Source organism: Leptopilina heterotoma, unplaced genomic scaffold (assembly GCF_015476425.1).
Source record: "Leptopilina heterotoma isolate Lh14 unplaced genomic scaffold, ASM1547642v1 Lhet_172, whole genome shotgun sequence".
Taxonomy (NCBI): Eukaryota; Metazoa; Arthropoda; class Insecta; order Hymenoptera; family Figitidae; genus Leptopilina; species Leptopilina heterotoma.
In genome coordinates this window covers 48,664-73,631 of record NW_025110888.1, presented here as the reverse complement: position 1 = coordinate 73,631, position 24,968 = coordinate 48,664, and the positions used below count along the sequence as shown (strand labels likewise).

The 24,968-nt window shown below is 30.0% G+C and overlaps 1 protein-coding gene and 1 long non-coding RNA gene across 2 annotated transcripts; one reads left to right on the top strand and one right to left on the bottom strand.

Annotated features, from left to right (window-relative positions):
* Positions 1-290: 290 nt before the first annotated feature.
* LOC122499700 (piggyBac transposable element-derived protein 4-like) lies at positions 291-1,445 on the bottom strand. Its single transcript, XM_043608179.1, has 3 exons — positions 815-1,445; positions 671-751; positions 291-505 (listed from the first exon to the last, which is right to left on the bottom strand). The coding sequence occupies exons 1-3, from the start codon at positions 1,443-1,445 to the stop codon at positions 291-293; spliced, it is 927 nt and encodes a 308-aa protein (XP_043464114.1).
* Positions 1,446-13,500: 12,055 nt separating this feature from the next.
* Positions 13,501-14,460, top strand: LOC122499699. The gene is made up of 4 exons (XR_006301364.1): positions 13,501-13,760; positions 13,858-14,013; positions 14,123-14,242; positions 14,370-14,460. It is a non-coding gene; the product is annotated as an uncharacterized LOC122499699 (long non-coding RNA).
* The last annotated feature ends 10,508 nt before the right edge of the window (positions 14,461-24,968 follow it).

The window sequence follows — 24,968 nt, the reverse complement described above, 5'->3', positions numbered from 1 at the left end:
AAAAAACGCATAAATAGAAAGTAGATAATAAGAATAATTTGTGTTAGTTCCATACGATGAGATGTAGAAATTGTTTACGCACACTACAAGAAAAAAAACGCATAATTAAAAAGTAAATAATAAGAATAACTTTTGTTAGTTCCATACGACGAGATGTAGAAATTGTTTACGCACACCACAAGAAAAAAACGCATTAATAAAAAGTAGATAATAGTAATAATTTTTGTTAGTTCCATATGACGAGATATATAGAAATTGTTTACGCACACTACGTCGGTTTTACGCGTGAATTAACTGTCATGAAATTTTTTGAAGCAAGGTTCTACACAAAGAGGAACGTCGCAAACTTTGCACACATATTTAGTTCGAATTTCTTTTTCCTTAGTGCTGCAAAAGCGACATCGTCTACGAGATTCAATAGACTCCAATACATGTTTACTTAATTGAACTTTTCTACTTTCTTGTAAACGGTTTATTTTTTTCCCTACGAAATTGTTTGGACGACCTGTACGTTTTCGATAAGTAGTATTCGATATTAGCTGTTTAGTTAAATTCACACGAAAATCGAGATGAGTTTTCTTAGAATCTTTATTTTTTACTTTGTACATTATAAACGAATTGACAATCGCTAAGTCAATTAAAAAATAAAAGATTCTATGCCACCACTTACGAGATCGTCTGCCGATGGAATATCTTTCTTTTAGTTGATCAAATCTATCAACAGCTCCCATGATTTTGTTGTAGGATGATACTGCAAGAGGACAAGACACATCTATTTTTTTCCAGTTTTAGTTTTCCTTTTTACAGCACTTACAACACTTGGATGATGCGCTGATGACAAGCGTCACTGGCTTTGCATCCATCCATTTTATAGCAGTAACAGCACCTTTTCTTTGAAATACGTACTCACCTCTTTGCATTTTCGATTTTTCCTTCATCATGTCAGGAAGTCCTATTCGATTCGCCCTTACGGTACCAACTGAGAAAATCCCTTTTTCATGAAGGCTAGATACAAGTTTCACAGACGTGAAAAAGTTGTCGAATGCTACCAAAGTGCCAGTGTCAAATTCCGTCAAATTCAGAACAACGCGTTCTCCAAATGTATCGTTAGAATTTTTGTTTTCTGATTTACCAGTATAAATTTCGAAATTAGAAACAAAGCCTGTTACAGAATCGGCTAAGCACCAAACTTTGTACCCTCTTTTTATCGGTTTCATTGGATTGTACTGTTTTAGTGAAGAACGTCCCTTAAATAAAATCATAGATTCATCAATTGCAGCAAGATTGGAAGGTTTATAAACGTCTTTTATTGACCTATTCAATGCTTCGACTAAAGGCTTCACTTTATGTAATTTATCAAATCTTGAATCTCCTTTGGGAAAACAATTGTTATTTTTATTCAAGTGCAACATTGCAGTGATTTTTTGAAAACGATTTCGAGTCATGACGTTTGCAATTACATCTACTCTGAGAGCAGGATCCGAACTCTAGTACAAATCTACACTCGGTAATTTATGAATCGCCATAAAAACGTTCATTCCAATCCAAGCCTTCAATTCTTTTGCAGTCAAATCAATCCAATCATTATCGGATCCAGAGGACCTACGTGTTTTTGAAGATTTTCTTTCTTTTTGTGCAGCATATCTGTTAGCTTCTTCAACTATTTTAGTCAGTATATTCTCGCTGAAAATAGAAAGAAAATATTCAATTTCACAAGTATCGTTTGTCAAGTTAAACAAAAGTTCTGGATCCGTTTTAATGCCATTAAAAAGATTTAACCTTTCGGTGGATATCGACCAATCTAGATCGTTACTAGCATTATCAGTGTCCTCAGTTTCAGATGATAAACTTTCTTCATCACATGAACTAGAGGTAACATCTGATTCTTCTTCTGATTCTATATCCCCTTCTATTTCAGAATCATCAGGATCATCTGGAAGTGAGGCTAATTTATTCGGGATCTTCTTTTGTCTACTCCTATTCATTTTGATTTATTTTTGGAAAATATAAATAAAATTCCAAAAATTTTGTGCAAAAGGCAAATTGGTGAAAATAAGCTTGGAGAACGCTACATGCAGGAAATGAAACGACGCGCTGCTGGGGTCATAACAGCAGTTCCACATAGGAGTGTTTGTACTACTGTCGTACCCCCACTATCTCATCTACCCAATGCATTCCCCTCCACAACGTCGTGGAGAGGAGTGCATTGGGTAGATGAAATGATAATATGATAATAACTAGTAAAAATTATTTTTTTTTATTGTTGAAAACTGAAATCACGATATAAGTTATGAATTAGGGGTGGGTTTTATTATTATTATATTTAATTATATATTTATATTCAATATCAGTACTTAGTTATCATAGAAATATTTTTTCATATTTTCGAAACGTATGGAAACAATGGAAATTATTTTTTTGATTGTTCAAAACTAAAAAAATTATGAATTAGGGGTGGGCTTTAAGGGTAGGGGTGAGTTTATTATTATTATAGATATCTGTGTAATTTTTAAATATTTGTTTATAATTTAAAAGCAATTAGAATTTATAGATTTTTTTAATCATTTGTAAAAACTTTCACGACCGAGGGGTGGTAATTTGACTTAAAGGGTGGTTTTCTAGGGGTTGATTATCATTGTTTTCAATTTTTAAATATTCAGGGGATTTTTATAAATAATTGTAAAGTAGATAGGAGCTAAAAAATGTTTAATTCTTCAATCAGATTAAATATCAATTTTTTGGGGTAGTAATTTACCATGGGGGTGGTTTTAAGGGGTGAAACATGTTAACAAAATTTTTTTTCTCATACTGAATACTTTATTAAATAAATCTAATATACATTATGACTTTAAATTAACCACAAAAAACTCGGCCATTAAAGGGTTAACGAATCAACTCCCATTGACATAACCGTTAATGTCGATTCTACTCCAATGTTAGAATTATCACCTTCATCGGAAAAAGAAGATGATAAAAACGACGAATCAAATTCTTTTCGATCAAATTCTAATCATGTTTCCACTTCGGAAGATGAAAATCAATTGACAGTTATCGAAAAAACAATTCTCGCACCCGATCATTAAGCCGAGAATACACCGTTTATCAAGTTTCTTTCTCCTGAACAAAACCCATTAGACTCTGAATCGGAATACTCTGAAATTGAGTGTGAACAAACCATTATGCCGACAATAATGGAAACGTCTATTCGAAACTCTTCAACCAATTTGGTAGTTCCCGAAACTCGAGACTTTTCGAATTTGCCTAGCACATCTCTGTCTACTCCTATCTCGCGACAAAGTACAGATATTGTTGTACCACAAAAGGAAAATGAACTAAAAACGCTTGGTTTGTACGAGTCAATCCCACCGCTGTCAACAAAATTTCTTATGTTACGGAACTAACATCTAATAACACAGGTCAACAAAAAAAGACTAACATTTTTTTTATGAGATATAGGAATGGTTTCCGATGTATTTTTGGACGCTGAACACGATCCCGACTTCCAAAATTGCCCATCACGTCAGGATTTTGAGAAAAGTGGGGGTAAAGACCCCAAAAACGCTTTTTTGAGGATTTTCAACATTTTTTTTTCTCTTTAACCTGACGTGCTAGAGACTTCCACAAGGTCTTAAATTAAAGCTTGTAATGTGCACTACAAGACCCATATCCATAAAATAAAAAAAATTCAGATTTTTTTTAAAAATGGGGTTGAAGACACTAAAAAATGTGTGTTTTTGGATTGCTTTAATAGACTTCTTGCAATTGCTTGGATTCGATTGAAAATGGTTACTTAGGGTTTTTGGGGTCGCTGATTACAAATCCGATATTAGTTTTCAAACATTTAAAATGGCGAATTCGTAATCAGCGATCCCAAAAACCCTGAAGTAACAAACTTTTAAGCGAATCCAAGAAATTCTTAATTTTTATATCTGCCATCTTGGTTCCGACATTTTAAATTTTTAAAAACTAATTTTGGATTCGTAATCTACGACTCCAAAAACCCTGAGTAACAAATTTTAAGCGAATCCAAGCAATAGCATGAAGTCTATTAAAGCAATCGAAAAACCCACCTTTTTGGTGCCTTCAACCCCATTTTTTAAAAAAACTTCTAATTTTTTTTATTTTATTGATATGGGTCTTCTAGTGCACATTACAAGCTTTAATTTAAGACCTTGTGGAAGTCTCTAGCACGTCAGGTTAAAGAGAAAAAAAATGTTGAAAATCCTCAAAAAAGCGTTTTTGGGGTCTTTACCCCCACTTTTCTCAAAATCCTGACGTGATGGGCAATTTTGGAAGTCGGGATCGTGTTCAGCGTCCAAAAATACATCGGAAACCATTCCGATATCTCATAAAAAAAAAGTTAGTCTTTTTTTGTTGACCTGTGTAATTTATAAGTTAAATTATATAAAAATAACTTAATTTCCAAACTTTCGAGCGGTAAAAAGAATGGAATTGTGAAACTTTTTTTATTTAAAGAGTTAAAACTCACCTTAATTTATTGATTTGGTAAAAGAGGAAAGAAAAGTAAAACAAAGGGATTTTAGAAAAATTTATAATTTTTTATAAATAGGAGTAGTTATTTACTGTGTAATTTTTAGTTACTTACAATACCAATAATCTGCATAATACGTAGTTTCGAATTTAACCAAATTAGCAAAATGATTTTATTATTTAGTGATTAAATAATTATAAAAAACAGATATTAATAGTCTGAAGTGAATTTTAGAAAATAATAAGTTTGACGAAATGTACAATTATTACGCGGATTAAAAATTATAATGTTGTAGAGGTTTAGTTAATTAATTCGTTCTTTTATTCAATGAAAATTTAGTTTCTTTAAATGTTTGAACTTTCACCTTTACTGAAAACTAACCAAGGAATTTAATCGTTTATTCGGAATCGCGGTTTCAACTAATTTTTGTTTGCGAGACTCAAAACTTTGAACCTCAAGACGCGATATCTATTAGAGCGAAAGCCCAAAAAAATCGAAAGTAATTAGAACAAGTCTAAGAGAGAACTTAACTCAAAAATGGTGTACAACACCCTCGCAACCCAGGAATCCATTCCCACTCTTCAGAATTTGCAATTTTTTAAATGGTAGGGGTAAGTTAAGGTGGTGCTAGGGCCCAAAGGAAAAAAGGGAGTTTGCAAATTTTGGGAAAACTAAAAAACCCTAACGTCACTGTCGATGGCCTGTGAGTCCAATTTTTATGATCTGTACAAATTCGATTGTGGATTGCCTTAATGGTCGCTTTTACAACTTGTTGTTTTGAGACCTTTTAAAAGATTAGACTTCCACTTTTATTGGGTGCACAATATTTCAATAAAATAATTGTACAAATGTTTATTCTAGAGATTTACTTTTAAAAGATTTTTGGCACTTATCGACTATCGTTGAGATAGTTTTTATGGCATTTTTGTAATGGTTGCTTACAACTCCGAATTCCAAGGGTTTATAGATTGAAATAATTCAGACTAAAGGATTTTACTGCTTTATATTCCCTTTGAGCAGAAAAGACAACCTAAGCCACGAGCATAATTGACTACCTTTTGGTTCTTTAATTGAGAGTAATTTATATAGAAATATTGAAACGATTGTTATCAGCATGAGTGAAAGTTCGTATAAATAATAGATAGAAATAATAATATATTTCAAGGTAATTAATAATAAAAAGTGTTTAGACAATTATTAATGAGTATAAGAAAAGTGAAATAAATATTAGTCACAACCAACATGCTTTACTCTCACACACATACACAATGGGTAGCATGTATTATAATTATTAAATAATACGGTTCATTCTGCATCCCCCTTCCTAAGACTTATCAAAAAGAAAAACGTGTGAGTCTCGGTCGTGCGAAAATGGAACGTAATGAAACTGTTTCTAAATTCGGTTCTCGCTTACAGCATATTGTTTGACAAACTAAAGTTGCTCTTCTCACATCTGTATCCTCAGATGACGTTGTGGCGTGGCAAAAATTTTAGAGAAATTTGTGAACAAAATTAATTCATAAAATTATAAACAAACAAACTCCCTCGCGCCGATCAACAATGGCTGCAGCAATTTCTCAGTTCTGGTCAAAATATTTATTTATAGAATTTATTTATTTATATTATTGTATTCCCTTTTCATAAAAAACTCAGGAAGCGAGAAATTACAAATTTAAATATACCCCGGTGTCACTATTTTTGACAGTAATTACGCTCCTGTTTTCGGCGGAGTAATACAAGTTTTGGGACCATGGTAACCGGCAGGGTGAACGGAGGGGGAAAATCAAGGCAGCATGCTCATCAGGAAAATTCGTATCGTCCTCTTTGGATTTAGCAGCCTACCAGGACAGCAGCTCGCTATTCTACTCTTCGCTACCATCCCAAAATTTAATTTTCTAAGTTACTTTTTTTGTGCAAATTGTGTTCTTCTTGGACTTCTCGATTTCACCAATTCCAGCTTAGATCTTCGAAATTTCTAGTCTTCGAAATGTAAGTCTAGTTGCAACATTCCCTAATTTTCTTGTCTTAAATGTAATTTTCTTAGTTTTCCATTTCTTTTTTTTGTATAATGTAACAAGTGGTTCGGCCGGCCTCATGGCCGAGTGAGAATACAATAGTAGTATATTAATTTCCTATCTTTCTGGCTTATATTAATTCTAGCTTCTTTTATCTAAATTGTTATTGTAGAATATGAATTGTTTAAATTGGAAATTGTTTCTTATATTAAATTCTTTATTCTCACTCGACCATGCTCCCAGAGTTTCTCATGTATTTCTTATGTTTTTCTTTTATTATAATTTCAGCCAAAAACAAATATTTATATTGTTGTTAATTTCGTCCCTATGATTATTTTTGTGTGTAAATTTCCGTAAGAGAAAACTTGAAAAAAATCAAGTTATTATCTCACAATCAGGTAAATTAAAAACGTTTAGCGTCGTATACAAAAACAAATTTTGCGACATTACATCGGTTACAGACTTATACGACGCACTGCAAGCTTTAAAACTCGCGTTAGAACAAACAAACGTTAAAACAATCAAAGTCTCGAAGGTAAATGACGGATTAGACAACCTTCCTCAAAATAGTATTCGAGATGTAATTCGAGAAGTATTTCGTGGAATGGATGTGACTTTCACAATTTGCACTGGAAAAGTAGTAAAGCCTCCTCCAGAGCAAAGAAGAAATATCATTAAAGAATTTCACTCGAGCCTGATTGGTGGCCATAAGGGAGTCACAGAAACATTTTCTAGAATTCGAGAAAGGTTTCATTGGTCAGATATGAGACGCGAAATACAAGATTTTATCCGTTCATGTCATAGTTGCCAGTTGCAAAAATTAGTCTGAATAAAGACCCGTCAACCAGTGATAATTACAGACACGCCCACTGACTCCTTTGACAAAATTGCTTTAGATCTTGTAGGCCCTCTTCCTACCACTCCTAACGGTAATCGATACGTGTTAACAATGCAAGACCAATTAACAAAATTTTGTATCGGAGTTCCTATTCCCGATAAACGCGCATCCACTGTAACTGATGCTCTCGCGCAAGATCGCTAAACTTGGAATGGAAACTTTTTCTGGACAAATAGATGGTTTTTATGATAAAAAATTTTATTTTTACAGATTAAACTTTATGGAATTATCCAAAGAGGAACAGGATATTGTAATTCTAATTTGAACGAACGTGAAGGACACTAGGGATCAACGAGAAAATAGAAATCGTCAACGTGTAGAATACTTCTTTGCAGATATAATTATCTGTCAAAGAATGTATTTCTTTCTACACAATTTAACCATAAAAAGATATAAAAATATCGTACAGCATTATAATGAAAATGAACTGGTTTCAAGAAAGCATAAATTGATAGGCAAAGCTTCTACAAATAAAAATTCATTAACACCAGAAGACTTACAAAATGTAGTAACGTTTATAAAAGCTTATGCCGAAGAAGTGTCAATTCCTCTCCCTGATCGTCTTCCACAAGTTAGAAATTTTGACAAAGTCGTCAAATTGCCATCTTGCGACACAAAACTCTCACTTTATAGAAAGTTTGTAGAAGCAGTGGATGGAGATGAAAACTTTCGTTTTATTTCGCAGTCTTCTTTCTATAATATTTGGGGAAATATTGCCCGGAGATTATGACGATGAAACCTACGACTGATTTGTGCGACACTTGTAAAAATCACTTACAATTGGCGAAAATTCACGAACTTTCAGCTAATGAACAAGAAAAGATTTTAGATGTAGCTAAAGATCATTTGGAAAAAGCGAAACTTCAAATAGAGTTTTATAACGCTTTGAGAAAAGAAGTTGAAAGTAATGAACTATTCACGACCACAGTCCTTTCGTTTGATTACGCCCAAAATGTGGCGTATCCATGTAGTCCTCAACAAGTGGTTCCTCGTATTTCAAGGCGAATAGAAAATGCAGCATTTTTGGCATAAATAATGAAAGTACACACGTGCAAACCAATTTTCTTGTGAATGAAAGCGATAATTCAGGAAAGGGGGCTAACGCAGTTATCAGCATGCTTCATTCATATTTATCAAACGTTAAAAATAAAACAATATAGTTCTTTTTTCGGTTAACTGCGTAGGTCAAAATAAAAATAATACCGTTCTTCACTATTTACCTTGGCGTGTCATGACAGATAAAAGTAAAAATATTTCGCTAAATTTCCTTTTAACTGGGCATACCAAGTTCTCTCCAGACCGTAATTTTGGTATTTTAAAATCCAAATATTCGAAATCAGTGGTTGATTGTTTCGAAGACCTAATAGAAGTTGTAAATACTTCCTCTCCTAACAAATTCAATCTTGCTGTAACGACAGTAGATCCAAAAAATAATGTTCGAAATGTACATTGGTCAGAGTGGGACATATTTTTAAAGCAATATTTTAAACCAGTTACCTCCTTGACAAAATATCGCCACTTTAAATTTCATAAAGACTGTCAAATAAGTGAACAACAATTTTCAAATTCACCGGAAGAAATTGTGCATAAAAGAAAGTATTGATAGCACAAAAGTGTCGAAAATAAAAGAAATAAAACCTCCGGGAATCTCATTACAAAGAGCAAGGTACTTATACGATGAAATACGACCTTTTTGCATTAAAGAATCATCAAAAGATTTAATTGTTTTAATTAATGCCCAGCAAACCTAAGCCAAAGAAAATAAAGAAAGACTAATTATAATAGGAAAATATTGTGATATTAACAGAGCTCGAACTAGGTCCGTAAATCCCGTGAAAATCAGTAAATTTGCTTCAAGTCCACAAAAGTCGGGTTTTTTTAAAAAAGGTCAGCAAAGTCCGTAATTTGATAAAAAAAGGTCGAAAAGTTTGTAAATTGTACGGTATAATTCGGAGAATTTTAGAAAAATTACTGTAGGTAAGTGGTTCCGAAGTCTACTAGCTTTACTACTTAAAAACTTGTAATTCCAACGAATGGTGTCCATAATTTTTTCAAATAGTTAACCCATTCTTACCAAATTATTCTTTCTCTAGAGACAGGCTCATTGTGACCTAAAGGAGATGAGTTTGTTACACATTGGATCAAATCTTCATGTATGTCAATATTGTTGAACTTAGCAAGATAGTGATGCAGGCAGCTAAAGTAAGAGCTTTCTGTTTGTTGTGGACTGACTGACTGTTTTAGCTTTATGGAGATGGTGTTCAAATAAATTCAGTTTCTGTTAGCGTACTTAATCGGTCCAATTTTTCAATTAAGAAATCAAAAGAAAAATTAAGGTAGTAAAAGTAAAAGTCTTTTATCGTGATGACATTTTATATGCAGTATTATTACTGAGCAAACGCGTGCTTTGTACTCTAAGCGATTTTAAATAAAAAAGTAGTAAAAAAACTAAAAAGTTTTATTGGATATGTGTGTTGACAGTGCTAGAGTGAAGATTTTTTGAAAATTAAGTCAGGTAAATATATGGAACGTATTGTTTTGACCTTGGACAACAGATTTTTGTATTTTACATTATTCTCAATTCGCGCTGTATCAAATTAACACCATCATATTTCGATCAATAGCTTGTAAGGTATGATGGCGTAATTTTTGTAACGTACAGTGGCGGATAATTCTTTCCACGAGTTTCAACTGTCTTTGCATTTTTTGTGTATTAATGCCTCTTGTGCTCCACCGGAAGAAGTCTCGAATATGTGACAGTTGCGGTCTTCTCTTATGCTAGTTGCGTTAAAACAGTAACCAGCTACTTCACATGTCCAAATTGTAACCATAACTGAAGTGAAACTTTTTTTTCTATAATGTAAAATCATCAGTTTTTTCTCTTTTTGTTATTTTTCATCATTTTTAGTAGTTTTAATAAATGATTTTAACATCTACATAATGTTTTAGTTGAATACACCAAATCCGCCACCATACCTTACAACTTTCAAAAATAAAAATCAGTGTTTTGCGCCAAAAGCTGTAAAATTTCACTGCAATTAAATTTTAACCACCGCTTCTGACATAAATATGCTTAATAGATGTCAACAACTGCCTGCTTTGGAAATTTAGAAAAATATTGTTTTTTGAGAGAGAGAGACGCAAAAAACAAAGTGTTCGCCACCATACCTTACACTCCCCTTCATATATATTCCAGATATTTCGAAAAGCTCTACATATTACTTGTCTTTCATTCTTCCGGACCGAGTGCTGAAATATACATTCAATAAATTAATGACTTTATTTCGCTGGATAAATTCTACAATTTTAATGATTTTATCTTGTTGCAATGCTAGTGGATTGGAACTGACTTTATTTGTTTTACTATGAATTCGTTACTCAACTCCATTATCATTGAAGTGACTTATTAAAGCTTTATATCGTTTTACTCCACAGACGTGCATAAACAGGAACAACTTACGACAAATAGTCAATTTATGATAAGTGTAAGCAACTTTGCTTTTCGTATCTTCGGACACTTTATTCTTTATATACTTCTTTTGTCCCACAATACTTTTATAGGCTTTATCATCACCCACATTTAACATAGTTTCGTACAAATATTAAATAGTTTTTCCTTCTTCACGATATTTTCGAATTTGTTTTAAATACTTCCTTCGCTATAAAACTATATCGTTTCTTTCTAACAACAATTTGTTTCTTTTACGTTTTTCGAAAGTAAATTTTAATTCTTTTAACACAGTATGTACAACTCAGTTTTGGAATATCGTCTTCTAACACCAAAACCGATGTTAACCCTTTAACGACGAGATGTGCTACTTTTCAACATGAATTTCAATCTCTTACAATTAGTAGAAAAAAGCCATACAAGTTTTTAAAAGTCCATACCCTACTATTTTTGGGGTCGCTCTTTCAAATGGTGTTATCAAAATTTTCAAAAAATGATATTAAACCCATCTTTTTTCAAAAATACTAAAAAAGTCAAGTTTTTTAAATGTAATTTTTTTCAAAAGAATTTTTTTCTCTATCATAACGCTTTTCAAATACAACAAAAAGTATCAAAAACGTGTTCCCGATAGTTGTACTTAAAAAATATTGTCAAATAATTATTAAAATTTGTTACACGGGGGTTTTCAGGGTCGCTGATTACAAATCTGATGTTAGTTTTTAAAAATTCAAAATGGCGGATCAAATATGGAGGACGAAATAATAAAATTGTTCAGATTTGCTTGAATTCAAAATGGCGAAATTATTATACTCTATTTGCTCTGACTCTATCAGTATCAACTAATCTATATTTCACAATATGTGACAGGGAAAGTTAAAAGTGATCTACGGTACGACATAATCGATGTTAATTTTTCAAAATTCAAAACGGCGGATCGAATATGGCGGACGTAGTTAAAAAATTAGTCGGATTCGCTTGAATTTTGTTACTCGTGTGTTTTTGGGTCCGCTGATTGCGAATCCGATGTTCGTTTTTTAAAATACTAAATGCTTGGTATAAAATAGCTATAAGAATTGATAAGGACAAACCATTAATACAAATTAATACTGATTTACATAGAAATCCAGAAATTCATCTGTTTCGTAATTATCGACCCCAAGATACCCTAAGTATCAATTTATATATGAATTAAAATATTTTTTTAAACCTTGTCTGCCATATTGAATCCGCCATTTTGAATTTTGAAAAACTAACATCGGATTCGTAACCAGCGACCCCGAAAACCCCCGAGTAAAGAGTTTCAATCGAATCCGATCAATTTTTAAAATGTCATCCGCCATATTAGATCCGCCATTTCAAATTTTTAAAAACTAACATCAGATTCGTAATCAGCGATCCCAAAAACCTGCGAGTAACAAATTTCAATCAGATTTGAGCAATTTTGAAAAAGTTTGTCATCTTACGTAAAATAAGGAAAAAATTTTGTCCTTCAAGCGCCATTTTAAATTCAAAATCGAAAAAAATAAAAATTAGAAATGAATATTTTTCAAGTACAACTATCGGAAACACGTTTTTGATACTTTTTGTTGTATTTGAAAAGCGTTATGACAGAGAAAAAAATTCTTTTGAAAAAAATTACATTAAAAAAACTTGACTTTTTTTAGTATTTTTGAAAAAAGAAGGGTTAAATATCATTTCTTGAAAATTTTGATCACATATTCGGAAGAGCAACCCCAAAAATAGTAGGGTATGGAATTTTAAAATCTTTTATGGCTTTTTTTTACTAATTATAAGAGATTGAAATTCATGTTGAAAAGTAGCACATCTCGTCTGTCCAACGTTGGAAATTCACCATTTATGTAAAAAGTATGCACTTTTCTTCTAATAAGGTTCTTTTGAAGTTCATCCAATTTTTGATAAATCCTAAGTCGAGACTTTGATCTTTTTGGAGACCGAATGACGCCGTTCTGATCATATTCTAAAAGAATTTTTTTGCTGTTCTCATTCTAATTCCTGTTTCTTCACTTATATGTATGCATAATTGCATCTTTTTCATAATTTCTGGATTTTTCTCTTTTAAATTTTTGAAAGAGTTTACTGTAATCTTCTTCACGTTACTGATAATAAGCTAATAATTGTAAATAAAATTCATTTAGGGCAGTCTAATACGACGATATATTTAAGGAAATAAAGACAGTTTAACTTATTTGTCCTCTTTTATTTTTTTAAAAAAGTGACATTTGATTAGCATTTTTTTTCATTTTACAGTAGCAGTAATCACAATAAATAAATAAGCAATAAAATCTAATGCTTCAATATATTAAAATATATTCAAAAATTTATGAGTCATTTTTTGTCAAGGGGACCCCCCTGCTCTCCAAAAATGGTTTAGGTTTAAATTACCGGGCATAGGCGGAAAACTTAAGTAAAAAGGAATACTTTTAAATGCCGAGTACATACATACCTTTCAGTTGTAAAAGAGGAAGAACAAATTATGGAGAAGAAATATTGTTTGCTGTTTAATTAATTTCGAGGAAAAATTTATTATTAACATGAAAATAGAAAACAGAATAGAAAACTTTATCTACAAAATAAAAAATAAATTATATCATCAATTTCGAAAACGGCTCAACTCGAATTTTTTCAAACTTCACTTTTTTTACATTATCACATATCCATTGACGTTTTATTAAAAGAAAAGTTTCATTTGAGGTTCTTTTAGCAGAGAAAAGTGTATTAAAGTATGCTTTCCTTTGGACTTTTAACCTAAGATTGTTTGTTTTCTAACCTAATGTTGAATGGTTTTTAAGGGTGAAGTCCCATGATGAGTGTAAAGTGCAAAATACAAAGTGCTTCATAAACATAGACGAGGAAACTCATTGCCTTGTGATAGGCGAAGATGGGCTCGTCAGTTTCAGTTTGTATATATATATAGTAATTTAATTTCAAGTTAATATGATTTTAATAATATATACACATAAATCGTATCTTATAATTGTTTTAGCTCCATTATCCAAAAGTAAAAGAAAATGGTTCGAAGAAGTCATATTAATTAATGAAGTTAGTAAGCGGCCAAAATGATATGATCGTTCCGAAAGGTATCATGAAACACCAGAAGAAAGAGAAAGAATTTGGGAAGAAATTGCTAATTTATTTTCTGGTAGAGTAATACTTATCTATTTAGTTTAATTTTCAAATAACAATATTCTCTTCTTTTGAAATAAAGTTTGTAAAAAATTTAGTTCTTAAAATTATTTTCAATTGTTAAGATCTTTCGCTCCCGCATTGAAGAGGCAGTGGAAAAATCTACGAGCTCAATATTCCAGAACTGAAACTGTTTAGTTCCGACATCATTATTTGATAAACTGTATTGAAAACGCAAGCGCTGAGTAAGGATATATCTTTACTAAAGCTATTTAAACAAATTTTTATTAAAATATTTTAATATTTCAATTATTATAATACTCTCCTTATTAAACAGATAATGACTAAAATTATTTATAAATTCTTTTACAGCGAAATTCTACCTGATACTGAAACTCATAATGAAATTGTCAATGAAAGATTGACTGTTGAAAATTCTAACCACGTATCAGTGCAAAACTCGAATACCAGATTAGGTACGTCATTTTTACAAAAATATCCATAACAACTTACTTGAAAATTAAGCATAATTTATTATTATTATATTTAGAAAATATAATACAAGAAAAATCTGCAAAAAATGCATACAGAAAAGTGTCAAAATCTCTTTCCAATAATTCAACAAACAAACAAATTCTTTTATCATTTTCTCATACAAAATAGCATGTAGTTACTACGAAAAAATCTGGAGTCATTAAATTAAAGCTGTTTGATATAAACAGTTTTTGTGTTTCCTGTAAAATTTAAAAAAAAAACGAGTTGAGACATTTTCGAAGTTCACGATTCAATTACTTAAAATAGTTTTTTTTGAAAAATTGGATATCTGTTCACAAACATTTAATCTTACAAATTCAACATAAGTACATTTATTCATACATAAATCCATATTTACAAATTTTGTAATGGTCCGTCGATGTCTCATAAATTTAACTAGGACAATTCTACAACTGACTTATGAAGTTGTATCGCGTATCATTCATCTGCAATGCACTTATGTTGAATCTGTAAAGTTAAATATTTGTGAAAAGATATCAAATTTAAAAAAAAACTTTTTTAAATAATTGATTTTTCATTTTGTAGATAAACTTTTCTATCCTGTTTTCTATTTTCATGCTTATACTAATTTTCCTCTTAAAATTAATAAAACAGCAAAAAATATTATTTCTCTATATTGTTTTTCCTCTTTTACAACTGACAGGTAAGTAGAACTTTCATCTGCATTTATAAACTTGAAATATTCACAAACAAAAGATATTTGCTTACATTTTTTGCGTCCAAACCTAAAAAGTTGGGTTTTTCATGATTATATTTTGGGATAGTTACGGAAATTCATTTTATTTGAATATAGGAGCTGGGGCAATTTTACAGTTTGGAATTTTGGAAAATATAAGCTTAATCCTACAAGTTTTCGTTGACCGAAGTTGGATCCATATTTGTATAACTTTAAGGCGCTTGAGGAGGGGTGTGTTAAGGGATGGAAATGAAGGAAATATTAATGTTGAAAGTCACTTATATGGTGCAGGCATCGTAGATTAACAGTGGTTTCATTTTTCATGTTTTCACATTACATAAGTTTAAATGCGTTTTTATCAAAATTACATTTTTCAAAACGGTGGGCTGTCTAGGGAGAACAGTTTTGATCGTATTGACTTCGTCCAAAGTTTTTTTTGTTCGTCATTTACTAATGCTTCCAAGTACGTAGCGGATTTTTTTTTGGTTTTTTTGGCAATAGATATTTTGAAAAAATTTCGCCCTAAAAATCGACTTTTTTCATCAAACAGCTGCCAAATACACAAAAATTAATATTTTTAAAATATCCTACGTCCTACTCTAAAGCTAAATCTATCACAGATTCAGAAAAACTTTGAATTTTTGTTTTTGAATAAACGGTCTAACCAGAATATTGCCCACCGATTTGCCCTGCAAAGAAACGAGTGTAGGGATCCTGCATGTGTTCTCACCCCAAGTACAAGAGAGAACCATGGGTGTGTTTGTTAGTAGTAAAATAAATGATCATGGGAAGGTGAAGAATTGAAAAAATTCAATGTATCGTCAAAATTGCGACGTTCCGTTGGCTAAGGTTTGCCAACTTATCAGGCTAAATTTATTTAAACAGAAAAACACTTCAATATTTATAAAGGTTTAAAACAACACTATACACTATACTAAAAATATGTTTAAAGAATATCCTACCAGGTTCGTTAAAACATAAAAATCGCGTTCTAACTCGTCAAAATAAAAAAGATTTCATAGAGAAAAAATATTTTTTATAAAAATTTCCACATGTATTAAAAAAGAAAAGTTTCTTCATATGAGAGGAAGACATTTCAGCACACTAGTTCAGTGTCAACTGAAATAAATTAAAAATTTGCTATTTCGAGAAAGTCAAAAGAATCAAGATAAAGAAAAAGTCAATTAACCGAATGTAAACACAGTTTTATCATAGAGGGAGCAAGTTGTGTTATTGTTGTGTCATTATAGACAAGAATCTAAACGTCTGAGAAGAGGAAAAAAAGTTCTGTTTAGAGTGAAAATATCTTCTTTTCTATTAATAGTGGAATGATTTGTTTTTATATGGATCATTTCAGATATTCGTCGTTTTATAAAATTTGGTTCATTGTCCAAAATTTTGGCATTTTCCCAATCGAAGTCATGATTACAATTAATTCGATGGCGGTAAACTACAGAGTTATCATTTACTTTTTTATGTTCATTTATGCGAGTTAACAATGATCGTTTTGTTTCACCTATATATGTTGCTGGACAATCTTTACAGTCAAACTTGTATACAACATTTGTTCTGTCCCATTTTTTAGATGAATCTTTACCAAGTCTAATTATAGAATTGGAGTTTTTATTAATAAGTGGAATCGCAGTAAAATGAAACTCTTTGAGAATATTTGACAACTTAAAGAAACATTTTTCATTGAACGGTAAACAAACCTTCGGGATTTGACTGTAAATACTAATTTTATTTCGATTATTGTTATTATTATTATTAACCTGAGAAAATTTTATATGGTTTATACGAATTTTTATATGTTTATCAATAAAATCCTAAGGATAGTTATTGTTTTTTAAGATGGATCTTATCTTCTTTAAGTTATCAAAATGAAACTCTTTTTTGGACAATAAAATCGCTCTATCAACCAGATTGTATACAATATTCTTTTTTTGTTGGATTGGATGATCTGAAAAATAATTAATGAGTCTATCCAATGAAGTCGGCTTTTGATACCAATTTGTGACAATTTTGTTGTTTTTTCTAGTAAGTTTTAAATCAAGAAAATTAATTGAGTTATCCTTTTCTTTCTCAATAGTAAATTGTAATTTTTGATTGTAAGCATTAAAAGTATTGATGACTAAGTTGACATGTTCTTTTTTTACAGCTAATATTGTGTCATCAACATATCTAAAATAAAAAAGAGGGACACAATTGTGCTCCTCCTTTAATTTTGTTAAACAATCAGTTTCCAGATCATCCATGACAATGTTTGAAACGAAGGCTGAAATTGGTGAACCCATCGGTGTACCATAAATTTGTCGATAAAATTTTTCTCCAAGAGAGAAATAGGTGTTTTAAATACAAATTTAGTACAGTCGATAATATCTGAGAAAGGAATCTTACATTTCTGTCTTATAGAATGAATACGTCGATCTAAACTCTGAATGACCAGTTCACAAGAAACGTTTGTAAACATAGAACTTACGTCGAGAGAAATAAAAGTATAGTTATCGTCCATAACAAGATTGCTCAGTTTATTTTTAAGTTCTAAACTATTATTAATATGTGAACGAGGTAGAGTAATACAATTTTTTAATGAATTATACAATATTTTTGCAAGAAAATGTGTTGGACATATGTGTCCATATGCCTTCGCTAATACAGTGTCAGTCAGGGTCAATTGATTAGGATGGTAGTTTTTGTCAAAAAATTCATTTTCATTCAGATATTTTAAAATGCTTGATGTTTCTTTGATTAGTTTTTTAAGCGGATTCTTTTTTATAAGTTCGTATGTTGACACGTCAGAAAACATATCCAACATTTTTTTATTGTATTCAGACTTTTTTATAAGTGCAGTCACATTGCCTTTATCGGCTGGAGTGAAAAAAACATCAGGATTACTCTTTAAAAAACTTTTTGTGCTTTGTAATTTTTTGGCAAATGGCCTATCTTGGTTTTTAGAAAGATTTTTATTATTTAAATTACTTAACAGGACATCAGAAAATTTTCCCCTTAAATTATTCTTTGAGTTTTCATTAATGTCAATTGTAGATAAAGAAGACTCCAGGTTTTTAATAGAATTTGTTAATTAACTTTTGTCATTGTTCAAATTTATTTATTTGGAGCGGGGAGAAACGTGGGACACCTTCTGATCGTGAAGATTAATTATTTAAAATATCCAACTTCCCACACATGATCACCTTCGGCACCCTCTATAGGCAACAAATTGAAACTTTTTTAAATATAAAAAAATTCATGAATAACAGGTTCGAAAGGCACCTCAAAAGTGTCACTCCCCCTTAAACTTTTCAAGAAACCTTTTCGTCCGTTTTGGTAAAGAAAAAAATAGTCGATTTTTACTATGTAATTTATCGCCGCCATTTTGTTATAAAATTTTAAATAAACAATTTTTTTCTACATTTTAATATGTATTTAATAAACCCTCCAAAAAGAAATCCTATTCTACTTTCCATTTTGTCAAAACAAATCATCAAATATATAGGTCTCTTTTTCTGACTCTAGAGTACTCTAGAGTACTCTAGTTACCCCTTAAACATTTGCTGATTTGTTAAATTTATAAATTTAATAAAGCTTAGTTAACTATTTGTTATTTGTTTAAATAATTAAAAAATCAATAACTGTATGTTTAATGTTTGTTTGTTATTATAATTAGGTCAAAAAATTACAAAATTACGAAAAAGCTGCATTTCCAGAAGTGTAGGAAGAAAGAAGTTAGTAGTTAACAATAATAAATCGTTTATACAAATAAAGTGTGCAGTATAACGTTGGTATACAATATGGGCTGACCTACCCAGGTTGGGATCCCGTCTAGTGAAAGTTAAAATTCATCGGTTTTAAAATTTTTTTAAAAATTGTCGGCTGCAATATTGCATGAAAAACTTAAAACTTTGTAAATCTGTCTTCAGACTCGTAATCAGTGACAAAAAACCCTCGAATCCAAATTTTGTTAAAATCTATCTACATTATAAAATTTTATTTTCATAGTTTTTGGGGGTTGTACTGGATTAAAAAAAAAATTTTTAATCTGATTTCAGATTCTTATTCAGCGTTATGAAATACCCCTAAATCGAAAAATTTTAAGACGCATGATTATTCCTGAAATGTTATTTGACCTTATTTATTAACGATATATTGAAATTCAGTAACTGTACTGCATATTTACTTCATATAAATGTATATTAAATTTAATACAGATATTTTAACGCAGTGTATACATAAATATTAAAATCTAATTTTCTCCAGAAAAAAAATTAATCAATGTTATTACAGTACAATTTTTTTATTAAATAATATAATTTATATTATTATTATTCAGTTTAGTTGGATATTTTTTTACAATAACATTGATATATAAAAATAGTGTGATGTAATATAAATTAGTAAACATAACTGCAAATCCCATAGTAATTCTTGTTACGTAAAGAACTAAAAAATTACTTATTAAAAAAATCAAATAAATTATGTTAAATTAGGTATAAAAAGTACAGAATTTCAAATTTTTTAAAGTTCCTAAAATAATTTTTAAGCTAGAAAAAATTACTTAATTTCGCAATTTAACTATTTTTCAGTACCTAGTAAAAAAGTATTAAATGAAGCTGTTCCCCTAGAGCCAATGCAGTCGCGTCTATCAAATTTTGATTTAACCACATTTTAACAATTTTTCACTGCTTCTTTTTGAAATCGGCATTTTCATATCCAGGGATAATTGTTATTTCAACTTATAATGTGTACTCTACTCATGTGATCTTAATTTCAATGATAAAAGAGAAACGTATTCTGTTGACAAAAAAAGGATTGAGTCAAACATCCCAATACGGTTTTGCCACAAATCCGAATTGGCTCATGCTTACTCCCAATTCGGAACGTGGTCCACTCAATACTTTTCTTTTGAGTGGAGCTTACTATTCATTTAAATAACATGTACGTATTAATTCTTTGTTGAACATCAAGCAATTTATGTTTCGGTTAGCTTTCAATATCCAATATTAATATTAATTACAAAAATGTCATGTTATAAAATATCCTTGTAAATTTATTTTACAAATAATGCCTTAAAATCTAAATTTATTAAATACTGCGTCTACAGAACGACTTGAAATTAATTCAAATACTCGCATGGACCACACATCTAATTAAATGGGTTTCCTCGACTGAGAGGAGGGAAACTGTAGAAAATCTCAGCTGAGTACAACCGGTTTATCAACAGCTGAGTTCTAACGGTGTATACTTTACAATAATAATCGACAGTGCACATAATTTTACATCGATATCAAAGCGCGATCATCAAGTACTAACACTGTACTCAAGTGTGCTTAACCTCGACGATCGCAAACCACTGAGTCACACTATCAAATTGCAAAACAAGAAAAATTAATTTTTCAATTAGTTATAAACAATTAAACTTTAAAGTACCTATTTAGATAATTCACTATTGCTTCGTTGTCTTTTGATAAAATTTAATAATATTTGGTAGATATGTACAAAAAATGCCTCTATTAATAACAACAAAAATTTTAAAAATTCATCTTAATGCAAAATAAATTGTTAATTAATTATAAACAATTAAAGTTTTAAGTGGCTTCTGGTTTGGTTACGAAACAAATTTTAAAAACTACAAAAATCCATTTTTCTACACTTTCATTTCTAAAAAAAAATTTTAGTACATACCTTTAAAAATTGAGCAAATGATATAATTTTAAAGAGCGACGTCCAAGCGCTTCACAGGTGGCGACAATAACACAGGACCACAAAATTTTTTTTAAAGAAAGTATTGACCGGACCATGTTTTTTATATGTTTTTTGGGTCGCTTAATTCGAATGCGAACTCAGTTTTGCGCCATCACGTCAAGTTTCTTCAAAATGGCGGATCCAATATGGCTGTCGAATTTTTTAAAAATGTATCAGATTTAGGGTACGGTCCCATGTTGAGCAGAAAACACAATGCAAAGCAGAATTTCGTGAGAGTGGAAAGGATAGTGATATCTGACTATCTCTCTTGCACTCACGAAATTCTGCTTTGCATTCTGTTTTCTGCTCAGCATGGGACTGCACCCTTACTTTAAACTTGTTACTCGGGGGTTCTTGGGGTCACTGAATACGAATTTCACCTTAGTTTTAAAAAATCCAAAATGGCGGATCCAATATAGGTGAAGTATGTTTTAAAAAATTATCAGATTTATTCGAAACTTGTTACTCAGGGGTTTTTGGGGTCGCTGAATACAAATTTCACCTTAGTTTTAAAAAATCCAAAATGGCAGATCCAATATGGCTAACGAATTATTTAAAAATTTATCAGATTTTGAATTTTTGAAAACTAAGGTGAAATTCGTATTCAGCGACCCTGAAAACCCCCGAGTATAACGTTTCAGGTAAATCCAATAATTTTTTTAAAAATTGGTCAGCCATATTGGATCCGTCATTTTGAATTCTTGAAAACTGAGGTGAAATTCGTATTTAGCAACCCCAAAAACCCCAGAGTAACAAGTTTCAGGCGAATTGGATTAATTTTAAAAAAATCGACGCCATATTGGTTCGGCCATCTTAAATTTTGAATATTTACAAGTTTCTTTGATTGTTTAACCTTATGTATATAATATTTTTTCATTGTTTTAAAGTTGTTTTTTAATAGAATCTTCTGCTTATTTTTATTTAAATCTTGTTTACAGTCAGTTTTTTTCGAATTTTATTAATTTGTGAAGAAACTTGACGTGATGGTGGAAAACTGAGTTCGGATTCGAATTCAGTGACCCAAAAAACATATAAAAATATAGTCCGGTCAATACTTTCTTTAAAAGAATTTTGTGGTTCTGTGTAATGTAGTTTTTTATTTCAAATCACTCTACACGTTACAATTTTTTACCGAAACGATTTTTATTTTTTTCTAAATTTTCGTAATTAAATTCTCTATTCATCTTTCCAGTCCGATTTTTGAATTTTTGTTTTAAAACATTTTTTTAATAACAATAAGTATTAAAAATCGTAAAAACAATTATTTTAAGCTTCATTAAATAAAAAAATTAATTAAAAAACCTTATCAAAATAATGTTTTAGTGTTTCTGATGTATGAAGTAAAGTATACCTAACAATTTATTAAATAGTTTTAACAATTAATTGTTGTTATTTTTTTCATAAATTGTACTTAGGGCTAGAAATGTATAGTTTTTTCTGAATTATGAAATTTGTCATGAGTTAAATATCTACTAATGATAAAAAATTGTGCAATTTTTCATGAGTAAAATATCTACTGATGATAATAAATTAAAAACAAGTTGTACATTTTTTGTTATGATTTTGATGCTCATTTCATGAAATGATTTCATGTCATTTCCCACAATTTTTGGTTTTTAAAATACCAATAATTTTAAAATTTATAATCGAATTAGGTTAAAAAATATGTCAATCGAAGCGTTTTTTAATGCTCTACAAGTTGGTAACGAGACTTTTAAAGTTACTTCTACATTTTTTAACAAAATTTTCAAAAAAGTCTTATTTTCCAAAATTTTAGATTCTTAAAAGTTTAATATCTCCGGTTAATATAGACGAAAAATGTTCAATAAGGGCTCAAAAAATGCGTCTAAAAAACTCTACAAAATTAAAGAAAAACATTTATAGGTGTCTTATAATATTTTTAAGTTATGGGCAAAAAACGGTTTTTTGAAAAATTAAAAATAAACTTAGGGCTAGACATCTGGTAGCTACTACCAGTAATCACTACCGGAATTTGTTATCTGAAATTATTCTAAAAATCACTACCGAGAGGTTTTCTCGGAAAAACTAAAAATTAATTATTTAAACATTCTTTAAATAGTTTGTTTTGTTAATTTTTTAATTTAGGTACTGTCCTCAAAAATAGAATTTCTTAATTTTGTTCTAATTGACAATTTTTTATAACTTAAACATTTAAGTATAATAGAAAAACTAAGAATTTATTATTTAAACATTGTTTAGAAAATTTATAGTTTTTAGTTTTTCAATTGATTGCATTTAGAAAAATCTAGAAACTTCTAGCCCTAAGTGCAGTTTATGAAAAAATGACAACAATATATTGTTCAAACAGTTTTAAAATAAATTATTTTTTATTTTTTATCATTAGTAGATGTTTTATACTCATGACAAATTGCACAGTTGAAGAAAACTAGAAATTTCTAGCCTTGTACGGTTTATGAAAAAAATAACAACAATTTCAAAGTTTTTGAACTTTGAAATTTATGCTCAAATATTTACACTTCTCAGGGTAAGTTGCAAACAGAAAGGTATAAAACATATCAAGCTTTACATTCCTCGGGGTAAGTTTAATTAACCTATTTCCCCGTATAATAATTTTATAAAATATTTGAATATATTAATATATGTGACCTGGTCTATGAAAATGGACCTTACGTGCGAAAATAAGTTTTCGAGAATACAGCAATTAAAGTTAAAACTTAGAAAAATCATTGTAACTTTTTTAAATGTTAATATTTTTTAATCAAATTTGCTTTATCACAGTATCAAAATAAAAAACATACAAGTAAAGAAAAATTTTTTTTAATAATTTTTCATATAAATTAATAACAAAATCCCCAAACATACAAAAAATAATCTAAGTTTTCCAAATACATAGCAACAATAAGTATAAATACACGATACATGTTTGTAAGGGTTTTTAAGGCCGCTGATTACAAATATGATGTTAAATTGACAATTTGACAGTTGACAGCTGTCAATTCATCTATCAACTTCTCTAAAAAATGAACATCTTTTATAAAAAAGACAGTAATAAGGTTTTCGAGGTCGCTAATTACGACTAAAATCAAATTTGAATTTTGACAGTTGACAGCTGTCAAAGAAACTGTCAACTTTTCTAAATAATAACTTTTTTTAATGAAAATGACAATAAAAGGGATTTCGAGGTCGTTGATTATGAATATGATGTAAGATTGACAAGTTTACAGTTGACAGCTGTCAATGAAACTGCCAACTTCTCTAAAAAGTAATAATTTTCAATAAAAAAGACAGTAATAGGGTTTTTGAGGTCGCTGATTACGAATATGATGTCAAATTTGAATTTTGATAATTGACAGCTGTCAACTTTTCTAACTAATAACAGTTTTTAACGAAAATGACAGTATCGGATTCGTAATCAGGAACACCAAAAAACCCCGTATAATGAATTTCAAGCGAATCCTTTAAATTTAAAAAAAACATCCGCCATTTTTGATTCGCCATTTTGAATTTTTTAATTCTGATATCGGATTCGTAATCAGCGATCCCAAAAACATCCGAGTAACGAGTTTCAGGTATTTTAATTTACTTTTGATGTTTAAACAATACCATATTTTGTGGCAATGATTTTGAAAAACCCTTAAAAACGAAGACTTATAAATTATATAAATTTTTTTTGTAACAACTTTTTTGAAAATGGATTTCAGTATCTTATTCATTATACCTCAGACTACCTAGAAATGGTTCAGTTTTTAATTTTAAACAAATGATGACTTTTGGTTTTTACCATCTTAAAGAGCGTTTTAAACCATATCCAAATCAACAAAAAAGTGAAAAATTATTTTTTGAAACGTAAGGTCCCTTTTCATAGACCAGGTCACATATAAATTATATTAATATTTACAAAATATTTTATAAAATATATTATTTATTTTATTGAAAATAGATATCTTCTAAACGGTTATTTTCCATATCGATTGCAATAACTGCATCACTTGAAAGCGTGCATAATGTGTTAGTTA